This window comes from Pseudorca crassidens, chromosome 3 (assembly GCF_039906515.1).
Source record: "Pseudorca crassidens isolate mPseCra1 chromosome 3, mPseCra1.hap1, whole genome shotgun sequence".
Taxonomy (NCBI): Eukaryota; Metazoa; Chordata; class Mammalia; order Artiodactyla; family Delphinidae; genus Pseudorca; species Pseudorca crassidens.
Genome location: NC_090298.1, coordinates 115,505,395 through 115,527,548, shown reverse-complemented (window position 1 = coordinate 115,527,548; position 22,154 = coordinate 115,505,395). Strand labels below are relative to the sequence as shown.

Below are 22,154 nucleotides of genomic sequence, written 5' to 3'. Positions count from 1 at the left end.
GTGAAACAGTATACAATGATATATGCCCAAGGATATTCACTGCAGCATTATTCGTATTAGTGAAAATAATACAAATTATTTAAACGTCCATCAATTTTAAATTAAATTAGTTATGATACATCCATTCAGTGAAAAGTATGCATCTATTTTAAAAGGACGAAGTATTGATAGATTTCTATATATATTTACACACAAAGATGCTGACAATCTAAAATTAAGTAAAAAAGGTAAATCAAAGAACTATATGTATCATATGATCCCATTTGTTAAAAAAGTATGATTTATATAGCTATCTCCTAAATGGACAATATATAAATATCATACACACACACACACACAAGATATTTGGAAGCATATGGAATATACACCAAACTGTTAATGGTGATTACCACTGTGGGGAGTAACATTTGCCTAGGGGAAGGGATGGCTTTCAATATCTATTTTATATATATGTGTATCATTTGAAATTTGTAAATGAGGATTGAATAATTTAATAAATAAAATTCAATAAAGAAATAACTAAAATCATTTATGTTTACATTACATGTGACTGCTGAGGGCAAGTCTGAAACCAATTCAAAGATATCATAAATACATACGTGTTTGCCTCAAAATACTCTGCTATTGTTTTTGTTTTTGGCTGCACTGTACAGCACGTGGGATCTCAGTTCCCCAACCGGGGATCAAACCTGCACCCCCTGCAGTGGAAGCAGTCTTAACCACTGCACCATCAGGGAAGTCCCCAAATATTCTTGTTGTTTTGAGAGACAGTTCTCCAGGTAGCTCTAGATGCTATGTTTTTTTCTATTTATTGCTTTAGAAACAATTCATTTTTCAGTATCTACGGGGGAGTGGCATAAGTATTATAGAAGCAAATGCTAACTGATTAGATTTTTAAATACTAAACCTTCTGAATACGATAAAATAATGATAATACCACTTCACATTTGTATACCCTTTCATAGAATTCAAAGCACTCTCAAATACATTATCTTAGTTCCCAAAACATATGCTGTGAGGTCAGGGGGTGGTTACCTAATTAACTCTAATTTACAAATGAGAACACTGAGGTTAAGAAAGTTGAACAGTCTTTCTCAAGGTGATAGAATCAATAAGTGATAAAACCAGGGGGGACTTCCCTGGTGGCACAGTGGTTAAGAATCCGCCTGCCAATGCAGGGGACACACGTTCGATCCCTGGTCCGGGAAGATCCCACGTGCCACAGAGCCAGTAAGCCCGTGTGCCACAGCTACTGAGTCTGCGCTCTAGATCCCGCGATCCACAACTACTGAGCCTGAGTGCCACGACTACTGAAGCCTGCACGCCTACAGCCCGTGCCCCGCAACGAGAGAAGCCATGGCAATGAGAAGCTCACATACGGCAACGAAGAGTAGCCCCCGCTCACTGCAACTAGAGAAAGCCCATGCGCAGCAACGAAGACCCAACGCAGCCAAAAATAAATTAAAAAAAAAAAAACAGTGACAAAGCCAGAGATGGAACCCAAGTCTTCTTACATGTAATGAAGTGCTCCCTTTTCCTACACCACCCTGGGTAAGGGGATGGATGGACCTCAGACAAAATAACACAGAGCCTTACCTCAGTTACAGACACCTCCATAAGACGGGTGATGGAGTCTTGATGGCTTACAACACCACAGAGCCAACTTTCTTCTCCCTCTGGCTGGTATACTTTGACCCTGTGACCTTGAACACTGTAGGGACCTAAAGGAGAGATTAGTCAGTATTGAGTATTTTTGGCTAAGCTGTATTTCATGATTGTTTCTAAAAACAGAAAGAAAATTATATAGTGTAAATACTTGGCACTTTTAATCTTCTTGTATGGAGTTGAATAAATGAGCAATTTCAGATTTACCATACACAGCAATTTAAAAACAAAACATAGTTTTTCCCAGAGACTTTTGTAAATTGTTTATTTGGAGATTTCTTAGAATGTCCCAGGCCTCCGATTCTACCTTATCTCAATCTTCCAATTCTAGAAAGTAATACAGGGAAGAGAAGAGAAACTTACAAATCAAAAACTATAGGTAATGTGAAAATCTACTCAGATCTATCTGACATATACATTAAAAAAGTGGGAGGCCAGTAAGTTGAATGTACTATTTTGTTATGTTACCATAGGAATGATATATAACCATTTACACTTTGCTATCTGACTTTCATTACAGTAGGTGGAGAGTTCAATTTATGAGGTCTCCAGCCTCTGCACTAATAATAGTCTGAACAAATATAGCACCTGTCTTCCTAGGAACACAGAGTTTCAAAGATATTACTTTAGCAGCAGGTAATGTTACCCTGCAATTTCAGCTGGCCCTCCAAGAAGGACAGTTTCTCTCTCCTACATATCTTATACATTTGAGACTAGATAGCTAAATCACTGCTTATTTTAAATTATTATCTTTCAGAGCTACAATTAAGCTTAAATTTTCTATACATACTCATAAACATCTCTACCTCTCATTCTGTCCACTTGATTTTTTTCTCTCTGCTATTTTTCCTCACATTCTTTCCTCTTCCATACCTTTCCTTGATTATTAAACATCATTTTACCCTGATACTTTCCTTTCCCAAAGAGGCAAGTTTTCTTACCTTTACCTATTTAGATTTAGTTTGACAAAAGAGAACCAAGGATCCCATTTCATTGAAAAGCATGATTATCACGAGGGTCAGAAAGGACGTAGAGTAGATGTACAACACGAAGGGAAGGATAAATGAGGCCAACAGTCTACGTTTTGCGTAGAATCTTGGGCAAAATCTGTATGTGAACTGAAAAAGCTAATAAAAGCTAGTAATTCTTTTTTGTTTTCATTCTTAAAAATTTACATGCTGTTAATGTGTCTGTGGACACCTTCCTTTATGAACATACCTTACACTCTAAGTTGTTATTTGTTGTTGTTAACAGTCTTTAGAGCATACCTTATAGACAGTATGCTCAACAAGGGCAGAGACTTTCCAGTTCATGGTTATATCCTCAGTACCTTAACACTGTGTCTAGTACGAGGTTAGCACTTAATAAATATTTAAGAAATGAAAAAAAGAAAGACAAAATTGCATATTACGAAATGTAATACAAAAAGGAAATAGTGGTCTGAGTGAGATCCTGTTTTTCCAGTCTATTCTAGAGATCCAGCTAACTGGAGTTACTCTTGACACCACCCACAAAAAGAAGACAAGCACAAATGTTGAGAGTTGCATGGTGTCCCCCCCATTCTATCACTTTCAACACTGATCATACACCTGATTCAGAATTCAGGGACAGAGGACCACCTGTTCTTACCTCGGCTAAATATCTCTTGCAGCTTTTGGTCACTGATCAAAGCATTAACTGTTTCTCTCAGAGCAGCATGTTCCAAAAGAATCTGGTTTTGGCTATCTGTTCCCATCTGATAAAGATAAAAGAAGAAAAAACGGAATATTGAAGTAAGTACCAATAATATCTAACCAGAAGAGAAAAATTATACCCCTGAGGAGCTCTACATCAGCATTTGCCAGAGAATGTTCCATAGAAACCTAGTCTCACAAGATGCTCTACAAAAGTTAAGGATGCTAGGGGAATTCCCTAGTGGTCCAGTGGTTAGGACTCCAAGCTCTCACTGCTAAGGGCCCAGGTTTGATCCCCAGTTAGGGAACAAAAGTCCCACAAGCCAAGTGGTGTGGGCCCCCCTAAAAAAGTTAAGGATGCTAGGATCATTTAGGTTTAGGAAATATTATACCCCCATTGAACAAGGTGGGGGGGGGGTTAGGGACACCAACTCCTTCCCCACCCCATGCAGTCAAAAATCTGCATATATCTTTTTAAAAAAAAAATATTTTCCCGACGTTTATTGGTTCTACCAGTTTGTGGTTTGCCTTTGTGTTTTCTTTTCTTTTTTAATAAATTAATTTATTTATTTATTTTTGGCTGCATTGGGTCTTTGTTGCTGCACGCGGGATTTCTCTAGTTGTGGCGAGCGGGGCTACTCTTCGTTGCTGTGTGCGGGCTTCTCATTGCAGTGGCTTCTCTTGTTGCAGAGCACCGGCTCAAGGCGCGCGGGCTTCAGTAGTTGTGGCTCGTAGGCTCTAGAGCGCAGGCTCAGTACTTGTGGCACATGAGCTTAGATGCTCTGCGGCATGTGGGATCTTCCCGGATCAGGGATTGAACCCACGTCCCCTGCACTGGCAGGTGGATTCTTAACCACTGCGCCACCAGGGAAGTCCTGTATTTATTGATACCCTAAGTTTATGATGTCTGTTTACAAGATGAATCATCTGTCAGTACACTACATCAAGACTGCCTCATATAATACAAAACACTAGATGTTATAAGTATTAGTAACACTAGATATCAAAAATGAAAAGATAATGTGAAAAAAATTCGTATTAATTTATAGGTACTGTATTTACTGAAAAAAATCCACATATAAGTGGACCCGTGTAGTTCAAATCCGTGTTGTTCAAGGGTCAACTGCATACTATATCTTTCTACATACGACAGTATATTAAAGGCTCTGAGAAGACATGTAGGAAAAAAACATGTTTAGGTCAGCGTTTCTAAACTTATTTGACCACAAAACATTTTATTCCATGTAAATCTTTTTGTTTATTTTGATACTTATCCGACATTCACTGAGTGCCTATTCATATAAGCACTAGGATTACAAGATGAATAAAGCAAGATTGATGAGAGGGTGTGAGGCCTAATGAGGGAGGAAGACATATCAACAACAAAAAAATCATTAATATTACACAGAACACAGTTCAGGAAATACTGCTCTTGGCTGCCTCAATAAGACAGCAAAACTCTTGGAAGTCTCCTAATTTTTTTTTTTTTTTTTTTTTGCGGTATGCGGGCCTCTCACTGTTGTGGCCTCTCCCACTGTGGAGCACAGGCTCCGGACATGCAGGCTCAGTGGCCATGGCTCACAGGCCTAGCCTCTCCGCGGCATGTGGAATCCTCCCGGACCGGGGCACGACCCGTGTCCCCTGCATTGGCAGGCGGACTCTCAACCACTGCGCCACCAGGGAAGCCCGGAAGTCTCCTAATTTTTAACCTTCAGACAGTAACCCTTACAAGTGAGAAATAAATATTGTCCTCCATAAATTCTGAAACGCTAACTCAGACACTAGTTTGTTTAAACTACTAACTTATCCCTTTTTTTGTAACTAAAAATATACCTAAGCTCTTCAATATTTAATGTCGCTTGGAACCAGCCCAAATTCCCAGCTTCCCTGCCACAGACGTAAGTATAGGACCTCTTAGACTCAAGTTATAGAAGCAGCCACCTCTGGGAAGCCACCTCTTCTGAGGAAACCCTTAGAGTTGTGGTCTTAAGTGGTTTCAGGGTTGGGTGGGGGTGTGTAGAGGAGGAAAGAAGCCTCAGCTACCAAATATACTTTTCAAGAGAGCAAAGAAACTTTAAAAGGTACATGGAATTACTGGGAGGAAGAATTTGATTCAATGTTAAAAGAAAAGGGGACAATATAATTAATTGACTTATACTGCCACCTGTGCAGACTGATGATAGCCAGACCAATACATTTGACCTCTGAGATAATCATGGGGTGTTCTGTGGGCCCCTCAACCCAGCCTTTCCAAGATTAAACTGATGTTTTATCCTCCCTAAAATGTTGCTTTTTCTATTATTCCATCTCTTTGAAAGCATACACCATCAACTGTGGCATCCATGGAATTGTTTTACTCCATTGTTCTCATCTGGGCTGATTTTGCCCCCTCTGGAACAACTGGCAGTGTTGGGAAACATTTCTGCCTATCACAACTCAGTGCTGGCATCTAGTAGGTAGAGGCCAGGGATGCTGTTAGACATCAAACAATACACAGGATAGTCCCCTATGAAAAAGAATACTGACCAAAAATGTCAATATCGTTGAGGCTGAGAAACCTTGGTCGAGATTGTTGAGAAATAATATTAAAATTTTAATCTAAGATTCCCACCATTCTCTGTAATTTTATAACGATATTAAAAATATTATCTGAAATAAAAAAGGAGGGTAAGCACCCTATTTATAATCAACAGAGAAATTAGCAAGGAGAGAAATAAGTTTAGGACTAGACCAAGTGTTAAGTACCTGGAACAAATGCAACCCATTAGCATCTGACAGGAAACGAAGCTCTCGATCCAGAAGGTATTCAACTGGAACCACAGAACCCAAACCGAGTTTATCTACTAGGGGAGTGAAAGTCTGTGAAGTACAATGACAAGAAATTGATTAGAACTTGGAAAAGGAAATAAATAACAATTCAACTGAATATCTAACTGCAGAGAAAATATCCATTATTAATGTATCTTTCACCCCAGTAAATATAGATAAGCTAAAGCATAAGTCCTCAGAGACATTCCCAACCTAGCATCTGCCCCTCAAATAATCATATGAAGCCAACCAGAGCATAAAGTCAGTTCAATACTCTTATTTACAGCTAAAAAGGACAAGAAGAACGGGAAATTCCTCATTCTCTCTAGCGATCTGACTAATCTTGTCAGGCTCCAAGAGGCCTAAATTACAGTAAGTTTCCAGAATGAAGAGTCACACCATTATCATCTCTGGAACTTCTGAAACCTTAATGAGATTTCTAAAATGATCAGTGGTATAAATATGCATGGGCAAATTCACATTACTGTTTCGTAAATAAACTGCCTACTAAAGTCACCCAGGGACCCAGATCCATTTGAGCTTCTTCTAAAAGTTCAACTAGAAAGTGGTCTTAAAAACAAATGAAAAAAGACAGTTCAGTAAGTGATGATATGTATAATCAATAGGTTAAGAAGTTTTGTTTTGAATATTATTTAATTTGGTTAATAACAGGAGAATTAGATTTTTTAAAAAAATCTATTTATGCCTACACTTTGCTAAAAGAACAGATAGAAACAAATGGATACTCTCAGAATTAAATTTTACAGCACTATTTTGTCTGACTTCAGAAAACAAAACTTAATAATTAAAGAAAACAACAACAAAAAACTTTAGGGAATTCCCTGGTGGTCCAGTGGTTAAGACTCCATACTTTCACTGCTGTGGGCCTAGGTTCAATCCCTGGTCGGGGAACTAAGATCCCACAAGCCATGCTACATAACCAACAAAAGCAAAAATAAACAAGTGGGACTACCTCAAACTTAAAAGTTTCTACAAGGCAAAAAAATGATCAACAAAATGAAAATGCAACATAAGGAATGGGAGAAAATATGTGCAAATCATATATTTGATAAAAGGTTAATATTCAAAATATATCAAAAAAAAGCTCAAAAAAAAAAAAAAAAAAAAAAAAAACCTCATACAACTCAAGAGCCAAAAACCCCCACAAATATCCCCAGCTGACAGCCAGCAAGGAGACTGGAACTGAATTCTGCCATAAACATGGGAGGTTAGAAGAAGACTACCTACTATAGATGAGAACATAGCATTGCAAACACCAATTTTTGCCTTGTAAGATTCTGAGCTAAGAAGTAGGACACAAAGTGTCTGTACTTCTAACTTACCCAATTAATAAATGGGTATTAATTTAAAATGCTAAAAACAAAACAACCCCCCCCCACAATTAATCTGATTTAAAAATGGGCAAATCACCTGAATAGACATTTTTCCAAAGATAGATGAATGGCCAACAGGTACATGAAAAGGGGCTCAACTGCACTAATCATCAGGGAAATGCAAATCAAAACCACAATGAGTAATCACCTCACACCTATTAGAATGGCTATTATCAAAGACAAAGATGACAAGTGCTGGCAAGGATGTAGAGAGGGGGAACTCCTGTGCACCATCAGTGGGAATGTAAATTGGTGCAGCTACTATGGAAAACAGTATGGAGGTTCCCCCCCAAATTAAAAATAGAACTACCATATGATTCAACAACCCCGCTTCTGGGTATTTATCCAAAGGAAATGAAATCATATCTTGAAGAGATATCTGCAACCCCATGTTCACTGCAGCAGTATTTACAATAGCGATGACATGGAAACAACCTAAGTGTCCAGTGATGGATGAATGGATAAAGAAAATGTGGTGTACACACACACACACACACACGAATATTATACACAATGAAATATTACTGAGCCACAAAAAAGGAGGAAATCCTGCTATTTACAACAACAGCTGAATCTCCAGGGCATTATGCTAAGTGAAATAAGTCAGAGAAAGACAAATATGGTCTGATTTCAATTACATGTGGAATCCAAAACAACTGAAATCAGACATAGAGAATATACTGGTGGTTGCCAGGGGTGGGGGAAATGGATGAAGGCAGTCAAAGGATATAAACTGCAATAATAAGATGAGTAAGCTGTGGGGAGCTAACATATAGCATGGTGACTATAGTTAATAATGCTGTACTGTATACTTGGAAGTTGCTAAGAGAGCAAATCTTAAAAGTTCTTACCACATATGTGTTGTGAGAAGCAAATTAGATAATATGTAGGAAAGTACTCTATAAAACAGTGAGATTATTATACCTTATTGAGATTATTAAAGTGTTCTGCGAAGTTAAAAAAAAAAAGTTCTTACCACATACACAAAAACCTATGTGAGACAATGGATGTGTTAATTAACTTTATTGTGACAATCATTTCACTATATATAAAAAATCATCACATTGTACACAAACTTACAAAATGTTATATATGTCAATTCTATCTCAAAAAAGCTGGAAAAAAATAAAATAGTTTCTATGGAAGAAAAAGACTTTAAGGATTACAAACATTGTTTCATTACATAACTATGAGAAAAGAAAAGGTAAAAAATTATTTAGAAACAAAGTATCAAATATTATCTAATACAAAAAGTATGGGAAGACACAGGAGAAAAGATCTCTCCCAGTTTTTGCTCTGGTAACTTCAGAATCAAAGTGTGTTAAGGACAAAGCCCTGGGAGTTTTGGGAATTCTAAAGAGTTCAGCTATTGGGTAAATACCATATAGAATAGGAATAAAGCCCAAATATGTTCCTAGCCAATAAAAGTCACTCACCAGGGCTGGCCATTGTGCAATTGAGACTCGAGTGCCCTGGACAAGGACTGGGTCCTTCCGGGGTGCCCATACTAGAGACCCTTCCAGCAAAAGTACAATAACTTCTTCAGCATGAACTTTAACCCAGGAGTGTTGCTTCCAGCTACAGCCATCAAATTCTACAAAGATCTGGAAAAAGAGATAAAAAGCCATCTTGAGGTCACATTTGGAAAAATCCCACACTATAATATAAAAACAAACACAAACCCCCTGTTTTGAAAAACTGACTAGGTAAAATTCTACTACCTTGTTTTTAAGTTCTTTTAATGGATTTCAGTAAAAACCAATCTTACTTCAGAGCCAGGAAGTTGGTCTCATCCTCACTCGGAAAAGAGCGTACAGATTTAAGGGGGCGTGAGTTATCTACAGTTAGTAATTTCTAGCTGTGATCCTACTGAGATTTACAACTCTTAGTTTCCAATTCACATCTAAGCACACTAACTGGGGGCTTACTATGTATAAGGCACTATGCTAGGTTCAGGAATACAGAGGGGAATCTAGCACACTTCCTGGTTTCAAGGAGCTCACAGTCTAACAGGTAGGAAGAGAAATATTTTATACTTCTACTGAAAATGACTGTGAACTTTTTTTTTTTTTTTTTTTTGCGGTACGTGGGCCTCTCACTGTTGCGGCCTCTCCCGTTGCGGAGCACAGGCTCCTGACGCACAGGCTCAGTGGCCACAGCTCACGGGCCCAGCTGCTCCGCGGCATGTGGGATCTTCCTGGACCAGGGCATGAACCCGTGTCCCCTGCATCGGCAGGCAGACTCTCAACCACTGCGCCACCAGAGAAGCCCGACTGTGAACTTTTAAAATTAATTTTTAATAGGTTATATATACACGGTACACAATGCAAAAGGATAAACAATTAAAAAAAAAAAACAACTCCCAGTTCCAAGTGTGGATTTTTAAAGTACCACTGACTGCCAGGAGTGATCTCTTATCTGCTAGCAGAGGCACACCGTTGTCACAATGCTTTGCTTCCTCCCAGAAAAGATACTCCACCTTTTCAGATATACTTAAGTAGAATCTTTAAAGAGTTTTTGAAAGCAATTCATATTAAATGAAACTACATTTTTCTAATAAATAGTATGCTTAGGTTTAACTTTTCCATATAAATTCTGACATTGGAGCATGTTCTACACAGCAATAAAAGCAATACATAGGCATATAGGTATCAATATTTAGAACAGATATATCTAGTGCCTAAAATATAGCTGGTTACAAAATAAAGGCTGGAGTATTTATATCCCACTTCATTTTCAAAGAATTTTAGTTGGCTTTTGGGAAACATATACAATAAGATGCTAAAATATCAATTAAAAAACCAGGGCTAAGCAAACTACAACTACAATTGTTGTAACAATTGTTAAAGTGTAAAAAGAGGGAAAACTTAAGCAGGCAATAGGGATCTATACAGCTGTATGACTGAGTGACATATGATGAATGATTGATTGATTGATTGACTGACTTGTCTCTGAGCTTCCTAAAGGCCAATCTGAAAATGGAGAGGTCAGTGGCATATTCATCACTGGCAAAAAGTAGAACACAAACCAGTTTCTCAGAGAAGCAACACTTTTCCAACTACTTGGCTCTACAAGAAATTTCTCACATGACACTCCCTAAGGCAGCAATGAGTGATGTAGGACAACATCAGAATCCCCACAGCAGTCATTCCTAACTAGGAATCACAGAGTTACCAGGAATATCTTAAGTACTAAGGGTACTAAGCATTTCCTGTAGACTAAATACTAGAGGTCTGGTACATGTGTCACCATTATTTTTCAAATATATGTAGATCATATAATGAATAAAGTTCAAATCCATTAGAATTGTTACTGAAGTCACAACAACTTTTGTCAGTATATTAGTTCCCATCCAGTCAAGCTAAAAATTAGAGTTACAACTATATGAAAATTTACGATACTTATACTTGAAAAGTGTGGAACCACTCAGTAGCCTAGCATTAGGCTTAATCTCTTCACAGGTAATAAATACTTGTGAATTGAAGTGCACTGCTGGAAAAGCTATTCCAGAAATTAAATTCATTATACAAAGCTCCAGTTTTATTATTTATATTATAACAATATTTTATTATTTATAATATACCAAGTAACCTTCATTTCTACTTAAAAAAAAAAATGATGGGAAAATAAGGCTCAGAAAGGGGAAGCATGATTTTACTGCAATACCTTTAACATGTGAACGGGAAAGAACATTAAACTGCAATACATTTAACGTATGAATGGGCTCACTCATATATTCACATATGTTCTAGGGGAATCAAACACAACTTTAAGTAACTTACTGATAACTGGAAAAAGATGTATTCAAACTTACATTTAAGTGCAGACTCAGGCACCAGGAAAGGTAGTAATGGACAGAGCTTGGGGATTATGTTCCGGGAGGCTTGGATTTCAGTCTTAGCCCCACCCTCTACTAATCACAAAACTTGAGCAAATCACTCTCCCTTCCTCAAGTCTTGGTTTCCTCCCTTGTGATAAGACACACCTGTCTTACTTACCCTCAGAGTGGTTGTGAAGATTAAATAAAGTAATGGATTCAAAAGCACTTTGGTCAACTGCAAAGCACTACTTGGGCAATAACATGCCATAAGATAAACAGAAATAAAATAAAGTATAGGGGGTGTTCAGAGGCAGGAGAGATCACTTCAGGTGTGCAAAGGGACTGATATGGGCTGAGGTTAAGGAAAAAAAAAAGTCCCAGTCAAGTTCTAGGATGGCCAGGAGCTATAACACACTGGGGAAGGAGTGGGAAATGAGACTAAAAAGACTAAGAGTCAATGTGGAAGACCCCGAATACTGGGATAAAATTTGGGTTCATCCAGCTGCCAATGGGAGATGTGTGTATGTGTGTGTGGGGGTGTGTATATGTGCAATTGCCATTAAAAGGTTTCTGACTGAGGTCAAAATTGAACAAAACAGTTGGTTTTAGGACAACTCAGCTACTCAGTGGATGTAGATGGTTTAGAGTTGGGGGTGGGGTGGGGAACAGGGGGTGTTCTTACATGACCTAGAGTGGGAGCAGTGAGACTAGGAAGGAAGTTACTAGTGCTCGTGAGAATCGATGAGTCCTATCATCAAGCATGATGATTGGCTGGATATGAGGGTAAGGAAAAATTGAAAAATGACTTGGATTTTGAACCCGAGACTAGGAGAACAGTGGTCCCATTACTGTTCAGTGGTGCCATAACTGATGTCTGGAGGAGGCAATAGCTGAAAGACAGACAAGACCTTGCAAGCCATGAAAAGAAGCAGAGACTGTTGAAGCCCCAGGCGGAGTCTGACCCTGAGTGACACAGTACTCTACTGGGCATTACTTAGAAAACCGGAGGTTGAGGCTTCATGGTGCCTGACAGCTAGGTGCCATGCTACAGTTCTAATCTGCCAACCACTTTAAAAATCAACATACGAGGGCTTCCCTGGTGGCACAGTGGTTGGGAGTCCGCCTGCCGATGCGGGGGGCGCGGGTTCGTGCCCCGATCCGGAAGGGTCCCGCATGCCGCGGAGCGGCAGGGCGCGTGAGCCATGGCCGCCGGGCCTGTGCTCCGCGGTGGGAGAGGCCACAGCGGTGAGAGGCCCGCGTAACGCAAAAAAAAAAAAAAAAAAAAAAATCAACATACGAGTCACAAAATTCTAAGTCATACCAACACACAAATATAAGAACACACTAAAAAATCACTGTACGAAAGCTGTAACGATTTTAATTCTTTGTAGATAAGAACTTGAACATTTAAAAAGTTAATATTCAGGAATCCTATCATCACACATCTGAAAACACCATGGAAAAGCTGAAATATTTGAAAGTCATATTTCACCTAATTTAAGGGCAATTATTTCCTAACCTGCCTGGGCAAAGGAATAAAGTGTTGAACTTGACAACCACAGTGCTATATGTTCTAGGATCAAGCAACAGCTCTAGGCTAATAATACAAATATGTTTTGAGAACAATACGGAATATGGATACATGTAAACATGTTCTACCAGCATTAAGGCTTGTTTCTGGCCCTAGCACTGTGCTTCACCTCCTAGCTAGAGATGGAGGGAGTTAGAACATGTAAGGTGAAGAATCATTTCAGGTCAAAGCACACAGAACATGAACTCTTAAAATGGTAGTGGCCAGGTCACAGGACAGAAAGAAGGGATATAAAATAACAAAATCAATGGTGGTGGTTGGACTGAGTTAGAGATGGCCAAGGCAGGCTGATAATCTGGACAGAACAGAACTAAAACTTTGAGTTGATTTTTTTTTAAGTCTTTTAAAAATTTCTACTATTAGAGTAAAAGCAGCAAATACTACTATACATTGTACAGCTAGAACCCAAGGACTAGATGTGTAAAATATTTCCTTAGTTAAGAAGAGTTAGCGGTAAAACTCCTGCTTTCATTTCAAAATCTCTTTATGGTCTATATGTGATGTACATTCATTTGAGTGACATTAAAATGAAATAAAATTTTAAAAAAATCAAATAAGTTAACCTAAGTTTGAAAAAAATCAAATGATAGTAATCTGAGTAATATAGACCTCCATGTTTATCACATAATCATGTAATAATCAGTTTGGATTCTGGTTCTCCCTAAGGCCATTCTTACTACAATTAATAAAATTATTCATTTATTCACTCACTCAACAAAAATAGACAGAACGCCTCAAAAATATATGTGTGTGCGCACGTGTACGGCACTTGCCAGGGCTAAGGGTATCAAGGTGAATAAGGAAGCACTCAGCAGGAGGGAATAAAACCCTAGATGAGCCAACAGAGAGGTATAGAAATTATTAAAGAGTTATGTAATAAGGGCAATAATAAAGACTGAACACGCTAGAGAAGGCGTCTGCCATGGTAAACTAGAAAGGTTTCACAGAAGAGGTGGTAGTATACAAGCTGCATCTCAAAGGACAAACTATATTCTTCTGGCAGAGAAGGGAGAGAAAGACTTTCCAGCAGGTGCAAAGGCAGAGAAACTAAGAGCAGACTGAGTGTTCTAGAGAAGGATTAGGATAGGAGAGGTAATAGTATTTTAGCCTTACCAGTAAATGTTCCTTCTTTTTTGTTTTTAAACATATTATTTATATAATAACTTTTTTTTTAAAGGAAAGAATTAACTTTGGGATCAGTTGGAAGGGAACTCATAGAGGCAAGAAACTGCAGGCAGGGAGACCAATTATAAAGTGATAAAAACCCAGGTAAAAGATGTAAAAGGCCTAAACCAATAAGACTGTGTAAATGAAAAACATATTTGAGAAATTAGAGATAAAAATAACAGGATATGGTGATGATTGTGAGAGGGTAAGGAAAATGGAAGACTAACTTCCAAGGTTCCCAAATTTTCTTTTCCAGTTTTTCTAACTACATTCTAAACAAAATATGAACTCTGTTACAAATGATATTACAAAACTGGTACATCTTGACAGCCACAGTGGGGAATGATGCATGTCTAGAACACTGCTGTTTTCAAGCAAAAAATAATTTTCCCTCTATGGTTCCTTTGATCAAGAGAGAGATTTCTAACAATTACTCCCATTTTTTCCCCCTACTTTCTAACAACCTCAATAAATTAAATGTTAAGTACTTGAGTACCACAGGAATAACCTGAATAAAAACTCAAGCATATAGATATATATGCTCTTAGGGGTAGAGGAATCACAAAGATCTGGATTTGCATCCCAACATCCCTTATCTGTGTAACTGGGAGCAGGTTACTTTAGCCTCTTTGAGCCTTACTTCCTTTGCCTATTAATACGGACAGTAAGTACCTCAAAGAATTATGGCAGGATTAAACGAAATAAAGTAAAATGCCTAGCAGATCTTGGGCTCCTGATAAACATGCATTCCGTAAGCAAACTCATACTACTGGTCAAAATATAAACTGGTATGACTTAAAAGAAAAAAAAATTGTCATATATCAAGAATCTTAAATATGTGTATACTCTGTGTTTCCATAATACCACTCCTGGCAATAATCCTAGGAGATCACCCTAAAAACAGAAAAGGCTTTATTCACAAAAAACGGTCATCAATGAATTATTAATAAAGCTTAAAATCTGAAGCAATTTCAATATCCAATGAAAGAAGAACAATTAAATAAATTATCCAGGTTAAATAAATTATAAGATTTTCTTAGAGAGAATTGTTTCCCTTTCAGGTACGAAAGCACCTGAAGCACATGTTATCTGTGGAAAATACAGAAAAGCACAAAGAAAATTAAAATCACCTATAATACCAAAGTTTTTGGTAATATAGGAAAATAATTGCCACATTAAGTGAAAAGCAAAACTCAGAACTGAAAATACAGTACGAATTCAACTTTTAGCAATTCTAAAAAAAGATTAGAATATGTATCAAAACATAGCAGTTTTTAATGGGTTATGACACTATAGGGGCTATTTTTTTTACTTATATTTTTATTAAAATAATTTCTACATTTTGTATACTAGGCGTGTATTACTTGAGAATCAGAAAAACAAAACATCTAATGCTTCTAATCCAGCAACTCAGATTTAAATCACAAAAACCAATGGACAATGTACTTTGGATGGGGGTCCCAAATATAAATCCAAACATGTAAAGAAAAAAATTGGTAGTCAATATCAGTAAAAATATACAAAAGAAAAAACCTTAAAGATCAAGTATAAATACCTTATAACTGGGGGCCACAGAGTAGAAAATCCATAATAAATCAGAAGTGAAAATTAACCTAATACTGACTTCTAAATATGCTATTTCTTAAGATAAGGTGGTCAGAGAAGGATTGTAAAATAATAGTAAAAAATGCATGTGTTCCCTGTTCTTGATGAACTTAGAATCTAGTAGGGGAGATAAGCTATATACCTTGTTATGTATCTATATAAAAAAAAAACTGTGATAAATATTCCAAAAGAGGTATCCACAAAGTGATAAAGGAGCAAGGCAAAAAACACTCTGGGGATTTAGAAAGGCTTTATAAAGGTGAAAGAACCTAGAATGGACAGGCTTTCTTTTCTCTTTATAGGATTTCAATGGATGACAAAATCAAAAGCAAAGTGTAAAGGCGGAATAAAACAATGGAAGCCAGAAAGTACTAGGAAAGCAGAGGATCACCAAATCAGGACTGCTCACTGTAAATATTCTTTTGGCAACACCCTACTTTCCTTGTCTGATTCTGTGCATGACAAGGATCTGTCTTATCTGTAATTTGGTCTCTTGAGGAGACCAGGAGGGGGTTCTGTGCAGATCTCTGGATAGGTTTATCTCCTACTGTAGGTTAATAACCTTACATGTGGATTTACAAATCAGTCTCCAGTTTGGTTAGTGGGAATCAGTCCCCTAGAGCCTGATTACCCGTGAAGTCACATAAAAAACCCCCAGAACTCCTGCCTTTGTAAAACTGAGAGAGTTAGCAGTATGAGTCACTACTAAACAATCAGGCAGGTTTTACCCAACTACAGAACAAGGGTAAAAGATACTTTGGCAGTAGGGATAGTGGGGTGGGGAGGGCTTAAAAACCACCAACCTGTCAAAGGCAGCGGAAAACTGAGAAGCAGCAACAGGTGTTGTGTCCCCCAGGCCTTGTGGAAGCAAAGCCTACAGGAACCCATTCCAGCTGTTGCTGAGAAAATCACTAACAGAAAACACCATGTTACTTACAGGAGCAACTAAGCCCGTGGGCCACAACTACTGAGCCTGCGCTCTAGAGCCCACGAGCCACAACTACTGAGCCCTTGTGCTGCAACTACTGAAGCCCTCGCGCCTAGAGCCTGTGCTCCCCAACAAGAGATGCCACCGCAACGAGAAGCCCATGCACCACAAGGAAGAGTAGCCCCCGCTCGCTGCAGCTAGAGAAAGCCCGCGCGCAGCAACGAAGACCCAACACAGCCATAAATGAATGAATGAATGAATGAATGAGTGAATAAATGAACTAGGCAAGTGATTACTAAAGGAGGGAATGAGCCCTTGGCAGGTGGGGAGTTAGTGAAACAACTCTAAGAAACAAATGCATAAATTAACAAGAAAAATCTGATTGTGTAGTAAAGGGAGAGGCTGCTGGACAAAATGACCAGTGTACAGTGTGATCACTGGTGGACATATGGTATAGTCTTGAAACAAAGAGAATGTAAAGACAATAAGATAGAGGTATTAAAAATTACATGCACACATAAAATAAGACAAACTTTAGAAAACAACTATATGAAGCACTTGAGTGCCTAAAAACCTCAACAGTGGCTCAATGTTTCAAAAATAGACCTCCTGCTGTAAGAGGAGAGTGCAGGTGAAAAGCGTGAGTAGAGGACCTCACACTTAAACGTTATATATTCTTTTGTACAATCTCATTTTTATTTAAAGTTCTCTAAACCACACACTGATCCACAAAACATATTCTATTGACTTTAATAAACAGCATATGATACTATAATATTATTCAGATTTTTATTTAATTTTGGAATTATATGCAAGAAAAGGACACTTAAGGATAATCATTAAAAGCCATAATCTCCTATTTCAATTAGGGCTTAAATTCTGTGTTTGAACACAGGTTGAGAATAAATTATATTGGATTGTACACTGGAAACCTGACTATAATTATTACATTATATAGAAACAAAGTAGAGAGGTATTTTAAAGTCCACCTAATCTGAAACAAAGAAGAAACATTGGAGGAGGAGGTTAAAAAAAAAAAGGCGGGTAGGCTTCCACTCCTCTTAGAAGACTCCCAGATGGAAGAAACATGGTACTAGCCTGGATACTGCCACAATTATTACATTATCTCAAATCAAAGAAAAGGAGTATTTTAGAGACCACCTTTCCCCCAGATAAAGATAAAAGATTAAGGGATTAAAAAAATTACGGCAGATATGCTTTTACTCCTGTTGCAAGTTCTGGACAGCTGAGATAGGTAAGATACACATTCAAAACAAATCAGTGCTACTAAAAGCATCATTTAATTCTATCATACAGAAAGAAAAGGATGGTTTATTTAATAAAGTTGGTGCTGCCCCAATTGGTTACTACTCAGTAGGAAAAGTTAGATTGTCCATCACACATGCCACTTACAAAAATATTCCAGATGGACCAGAGATCTAAAGGTAAAAATAAATGAAACACTAGAAAGAAAAGCTGAAAAATATTTATATAGGCTCAAGGTGGCAGGGGGAGGTCCTCTTCCCAAGCAATTAAATCCTTCTTAGAAGCCATTAAGAAAGGTCTAAGAGATCTGATGATACAAACATTTTATTTTTCTGTGCAGCAAAGCAACCCATAAACAGTTAAAAGACAAATGAGAGAAAATACACACTTGACAGGTAAAGGGGTTAATGTGCTAAATATGCACAGAACTTGTACAGAATAAGAAAACTTCCATTTTTTCAAATACGCAAAAGATTGGCATAAATAACTCATAAAAAATGTAAGAGGCCAATAAACATAGAAAAAGATCAGTAGTCATGAAATGCTAGATACTATTTTTCGCCCATCAGATTGCCAAAAACAACAAAGGCCAATGACACCAGTGATGGCAAGGATGAAGGGAAACAAGCATTGCCTGAATGCTGGTGGGAGTATGAAAAGCTAAAATCTCATAGGAAAATAACCTGGCATTACCTAACAAAATAAAAATATATACATGTACTCCTTAACCCAACAATCCTGGATAGCTAAACTACAGAAATAAAACCATGATTACACAAAGATATATGTACAAGTATATTAACTGCAGCATTGTTTGTTAAGTGCCCCAAATTTTAAAATACCTTGAATGCCCATCATAAAGGATACATCCATTCTATGGAATATAATGTAGTTATCTAAAAGGATGAGTAAGAGCTACAGGTACTGATGCCCATGGTCTAATGTTAAATGGAAAAAAGAAAAAAAGCAGGCTACAGATATTGTGCAGTATGATACCATTTGCTAAAAAAAAAAAAAAAAGCAACCTTTTGTAGAGATATAAATGTTTTCATACTTTTTTGTACCAGTATTGAGAAAGGCGCACAAAGCTTCTTTGATAAGTGGAAGCTGGTAAAGGATGGAGACTGTTGGCTTTCCCGTGTTTATGCTTGGCTGTTTGACATTCTGCAAAACGCAAGTTTTGCTTTTATAACAAAAAAAGAAAAATCCACTATTTTTGGTTTGTGTGTTTATTTACCATACGTATATATGTGACGGTCCCAAGGTCTCTGCCACTTACATAGACCAATAATGAACCAGAAACACAAGGAGGACATAGAGTTAGAAAAGAAGTTAGAGGTAAAGGCACAAAAATCCATTAAACTAATTTTGAAACTAGACTTTTTTTTTTTTTTTTATCGCATAACAGGCCTATTTTGAAATACAAATAAAGCTACTATTCCATGAGGGGGAAAAAAAGCTGTTTATCCACTTAATCTAAAAATCTCAGTTATTTGTCAGCATAGCTTTGGTGAGGAAGATGCCCACCTAACAAACCGTTTTCAACAAAACTCTTGATCAACAAGATCCTGACTTATGGCTTTGGAACTGTTTTCCAAAAAAAAGCGTTCATTAATGGATCAGGACTACATTTTGGAAGATTTCTGGATCTAAAAGTATCTAGAAAGAGGATATTAATGGAGCCTAAAATTGCAAAGTGTTTTCAATCACTTCAAAAACTCATTCATTCAACCCTCAATTACTCATCCTTAACAGGGGGCGCCCTGCCATGCATTACTCAAAACTAAGCATGCCTGAAAACATCTTAAACATAACTGAATGAAAATCTGCCCAATCACAGGCCAGCTGCTTGCAAACTCCACCCTTGAGTACAGGAAGAACACTTTTGATTGGAAGACAGTTGTGTTTACTACGGGTGTGTGGTGCAAATTGGAAAGGCCCACATGCCTAGGGTCCAAAGGAAATCTCTTTAATGAAAAAGGAAAACAAACGGCCAGGTTTGATCCTATGTTAATTATTGTCATTAACAGAACCTCATCATCACAACAGCAATTCTTGAGCAATTTTGCAAGATGGTAAAAAATTTTAAAGGCTCTGAGTTTTGTTGTGGCTGTTTTCTCACCTATGTCCCTTGATTATACACACAAGACAAGCGTAAGAGTATTCTTAAAACCAAAACTGCCTTTGTTTTTATATGCATAAAGCTCTATGCAAGACCTCAACACAGTTGTAATATACACTTTGCTTTAATTTCCAAGAATCACTGCAACTTTTTACTTGGTTTGAGAAACCAATTCCAAGGGCAGTGGTAGAACTACTCACTATTTAGCTTACTAGGTGTCCAGCATCTCAGTGAGCTTCAAAAACCTCTGCCCTTAGGGAGCCCAGCAAACAACAAAGTGAATGGGTAGCCATTTCAGGTGCAGAGCTCATTAGCAATTCATCTGATGGAGGAAACAACTAGAACATAAAACTTTGACTGAAACTCTAGGACAGACTAAGCCTTTGGTCAAAATATGCATATAATGGTGGATCTTACTTAAGTTTTGCATTTAAGGGGGTAGAGTAAATTACTGGATCTGAGAGGGACACCTCTCTCCCGTCCAAGCCTATAAAAAGCAATCTTCTAAAGAAAGCGCAAAGGAATTTAAATCCAAATCCCCTTTCTTAATAATCATCCTCACCCCACTATGTTCCTGTTATCTCTACAAATTCGCCCCACTGAAGCCTCATAAATGTCCAAGCAGCCTTTTTCTCATAGAGCATGGAGAAAGATCAAAGTGAACGAACTCAAGTAGCAGAAGCCTAAGCCAGCCACAAGCAAAACAACCCATAAAGCTTGCGTATCAGGAAGAAAATTTAAAAAGCCTAACACCACTGATCAATAGGTAGAAAAACGAGCATCAGAAACCTGCAATATTAATATCAAATCTTATGAGTTCCTGTTTACAGCGAATAAAATATCTGCAGAAACAAGTTCATCAAGAAAATTTTCCTTCTGCCTGAACATCTATCACAATCCAAAAGAATCCCCCTATTTTTCACAGCCTTATCTCAACAGAGAAGCTAGGGCCGTTATCAGAATGAGGAACTAAAGAGGTTTGCCAAAGCTCAAAGGCAGTATTTTGCCGCCACATTAACAAAAATAACACAACATGATCCCAAATGCTAGTTAAGTTCTATTACTGAACAACTTTAATCACAACATACACCAAGACAAGTATTCAAAATCGGCCGAGCCCCAACACAAAGTTTCAAAACAAAACCTCTCCCAAGGTTTGGGGGAGTAGCCCAGCTACGAGCAAAAAAGTACCACCCAACAGCCCCATTCGGCTGCCAAGACAGATCTCAAACTTATCAAAAACAGCTACAACAGCAGCTCCTGTCACCCAGAAGCGCAGAGAGAGGAGCCTGAAGAGAATCCTGAGAGCTGGCCTTTCTGGAGACCGCCAGGCCGAGCCCGGCTCAGACAAGGAGGAAGTAACTGCCAGCTAAAACAGCCCCGAGCAGCTCCAACTGCAGCCTCTCCGTCTCCTACAAGTGCCCACATTCCCGCCCCACTCGGGGCTCCGGGAAGAAGGGAACAGGGCGCAGGTCTCCCGGGAGAGGCTGGGGACTACAGGTCCGCGTCTTCAAGGAGGCAACGGCAGCACCGGCCGAACTCTGAGGGGGCCCGGGAGCCCAGGGTGTGAGAGCCTGCTCCGAAGGCGTGTTTGGCGGGTGGGGGGGAAACGCTGAGAAAGGGGTCGCTCAGGAGGCGGGGCCTGCCGGGCGGAGGCAGTAGCTCCTAGTGCCCCGGCCGCCCCCCGGGGTAAACCGGGGCGCGAACCCCGACGCGGAAGCCATGCTGGCCAGAGCTCGGGGTGCTGAGATGCCGGCGGGGGGCGCTGAGGAGATCTGGGGGCGCGGAACTGGGTCACCCCCACCCCACCGCCCCCTCACAAAGGCCCCCGGGGAGGCCGCCCGCAGGCCGTGCAACCCCGGCCTCGAGTGCCCGCCTCGGCCGCCACTCACCGCTAAGTCCTGGGGCACCGCCCCGCTCATGGCCCGCACCGTGCCGGCCCGCCAGGCCCGAGTGCGCAGCGCAGGCCCCGGATCTCCACCCGCCGCCGCCGCCGCCGCGGGGACCGAGGCCGAGGACGAGGCCGCGGTGTCCGCGAACAGAAGCAGCAGCCGCTTGCCCACCGGGGAGGCCGCCGCGTCCGCCATCGCCAGGGCCGGCCAGACCCGCGCTCCC

General features: G+C 39.1%; 1 protein-coding gene across 3 annotated transcripts in view; it reads right to left on the bottom strand.

The window, feature by feature from the left end:
• The window catches only part of KDM3B (lysine demethylase 3B), a 59,047-nt gene extending 36,893 nt beyond the window's left edge, over positions 1 to 22,154 (bottom strand). For 2 of the 3 annotated variants that reach the window (XM_067731874.1, XM_067731875.1), the window contains exons 1-5: positions 21,932 to 22,154; positions 8,977 to 9,144; positions 6,084 to 6,197; positions 3,295 to 3,400; positions 1,597 to 1,721 (exon numbers count right to left, since the gene is read on the bottom strand). In XM_067731874.1, the coding sequence (XP_067587975.1) occupies positions 1,597 to 1,721; positions 3,295 to 3,400; positions 6,084 to 6,197; positions 8,977 to 9,144; positions 21,932 to 22,126 (708 nt within the window). In that variant the 5' untranslated portion in view covers positions 22,127 to 22,154. Of the gene's footprint in view, positions 1 to 1,596; positions 1,722 to 3,294; positions 3,401 to 6,083; positions 6,198 to 8,976; positions 9,145 to 18,971; positions 19,092 to 21,931 lie in introns of those variants that run through there. The other variant, XM_067731876.1, reaches the window with a different exon arrangement.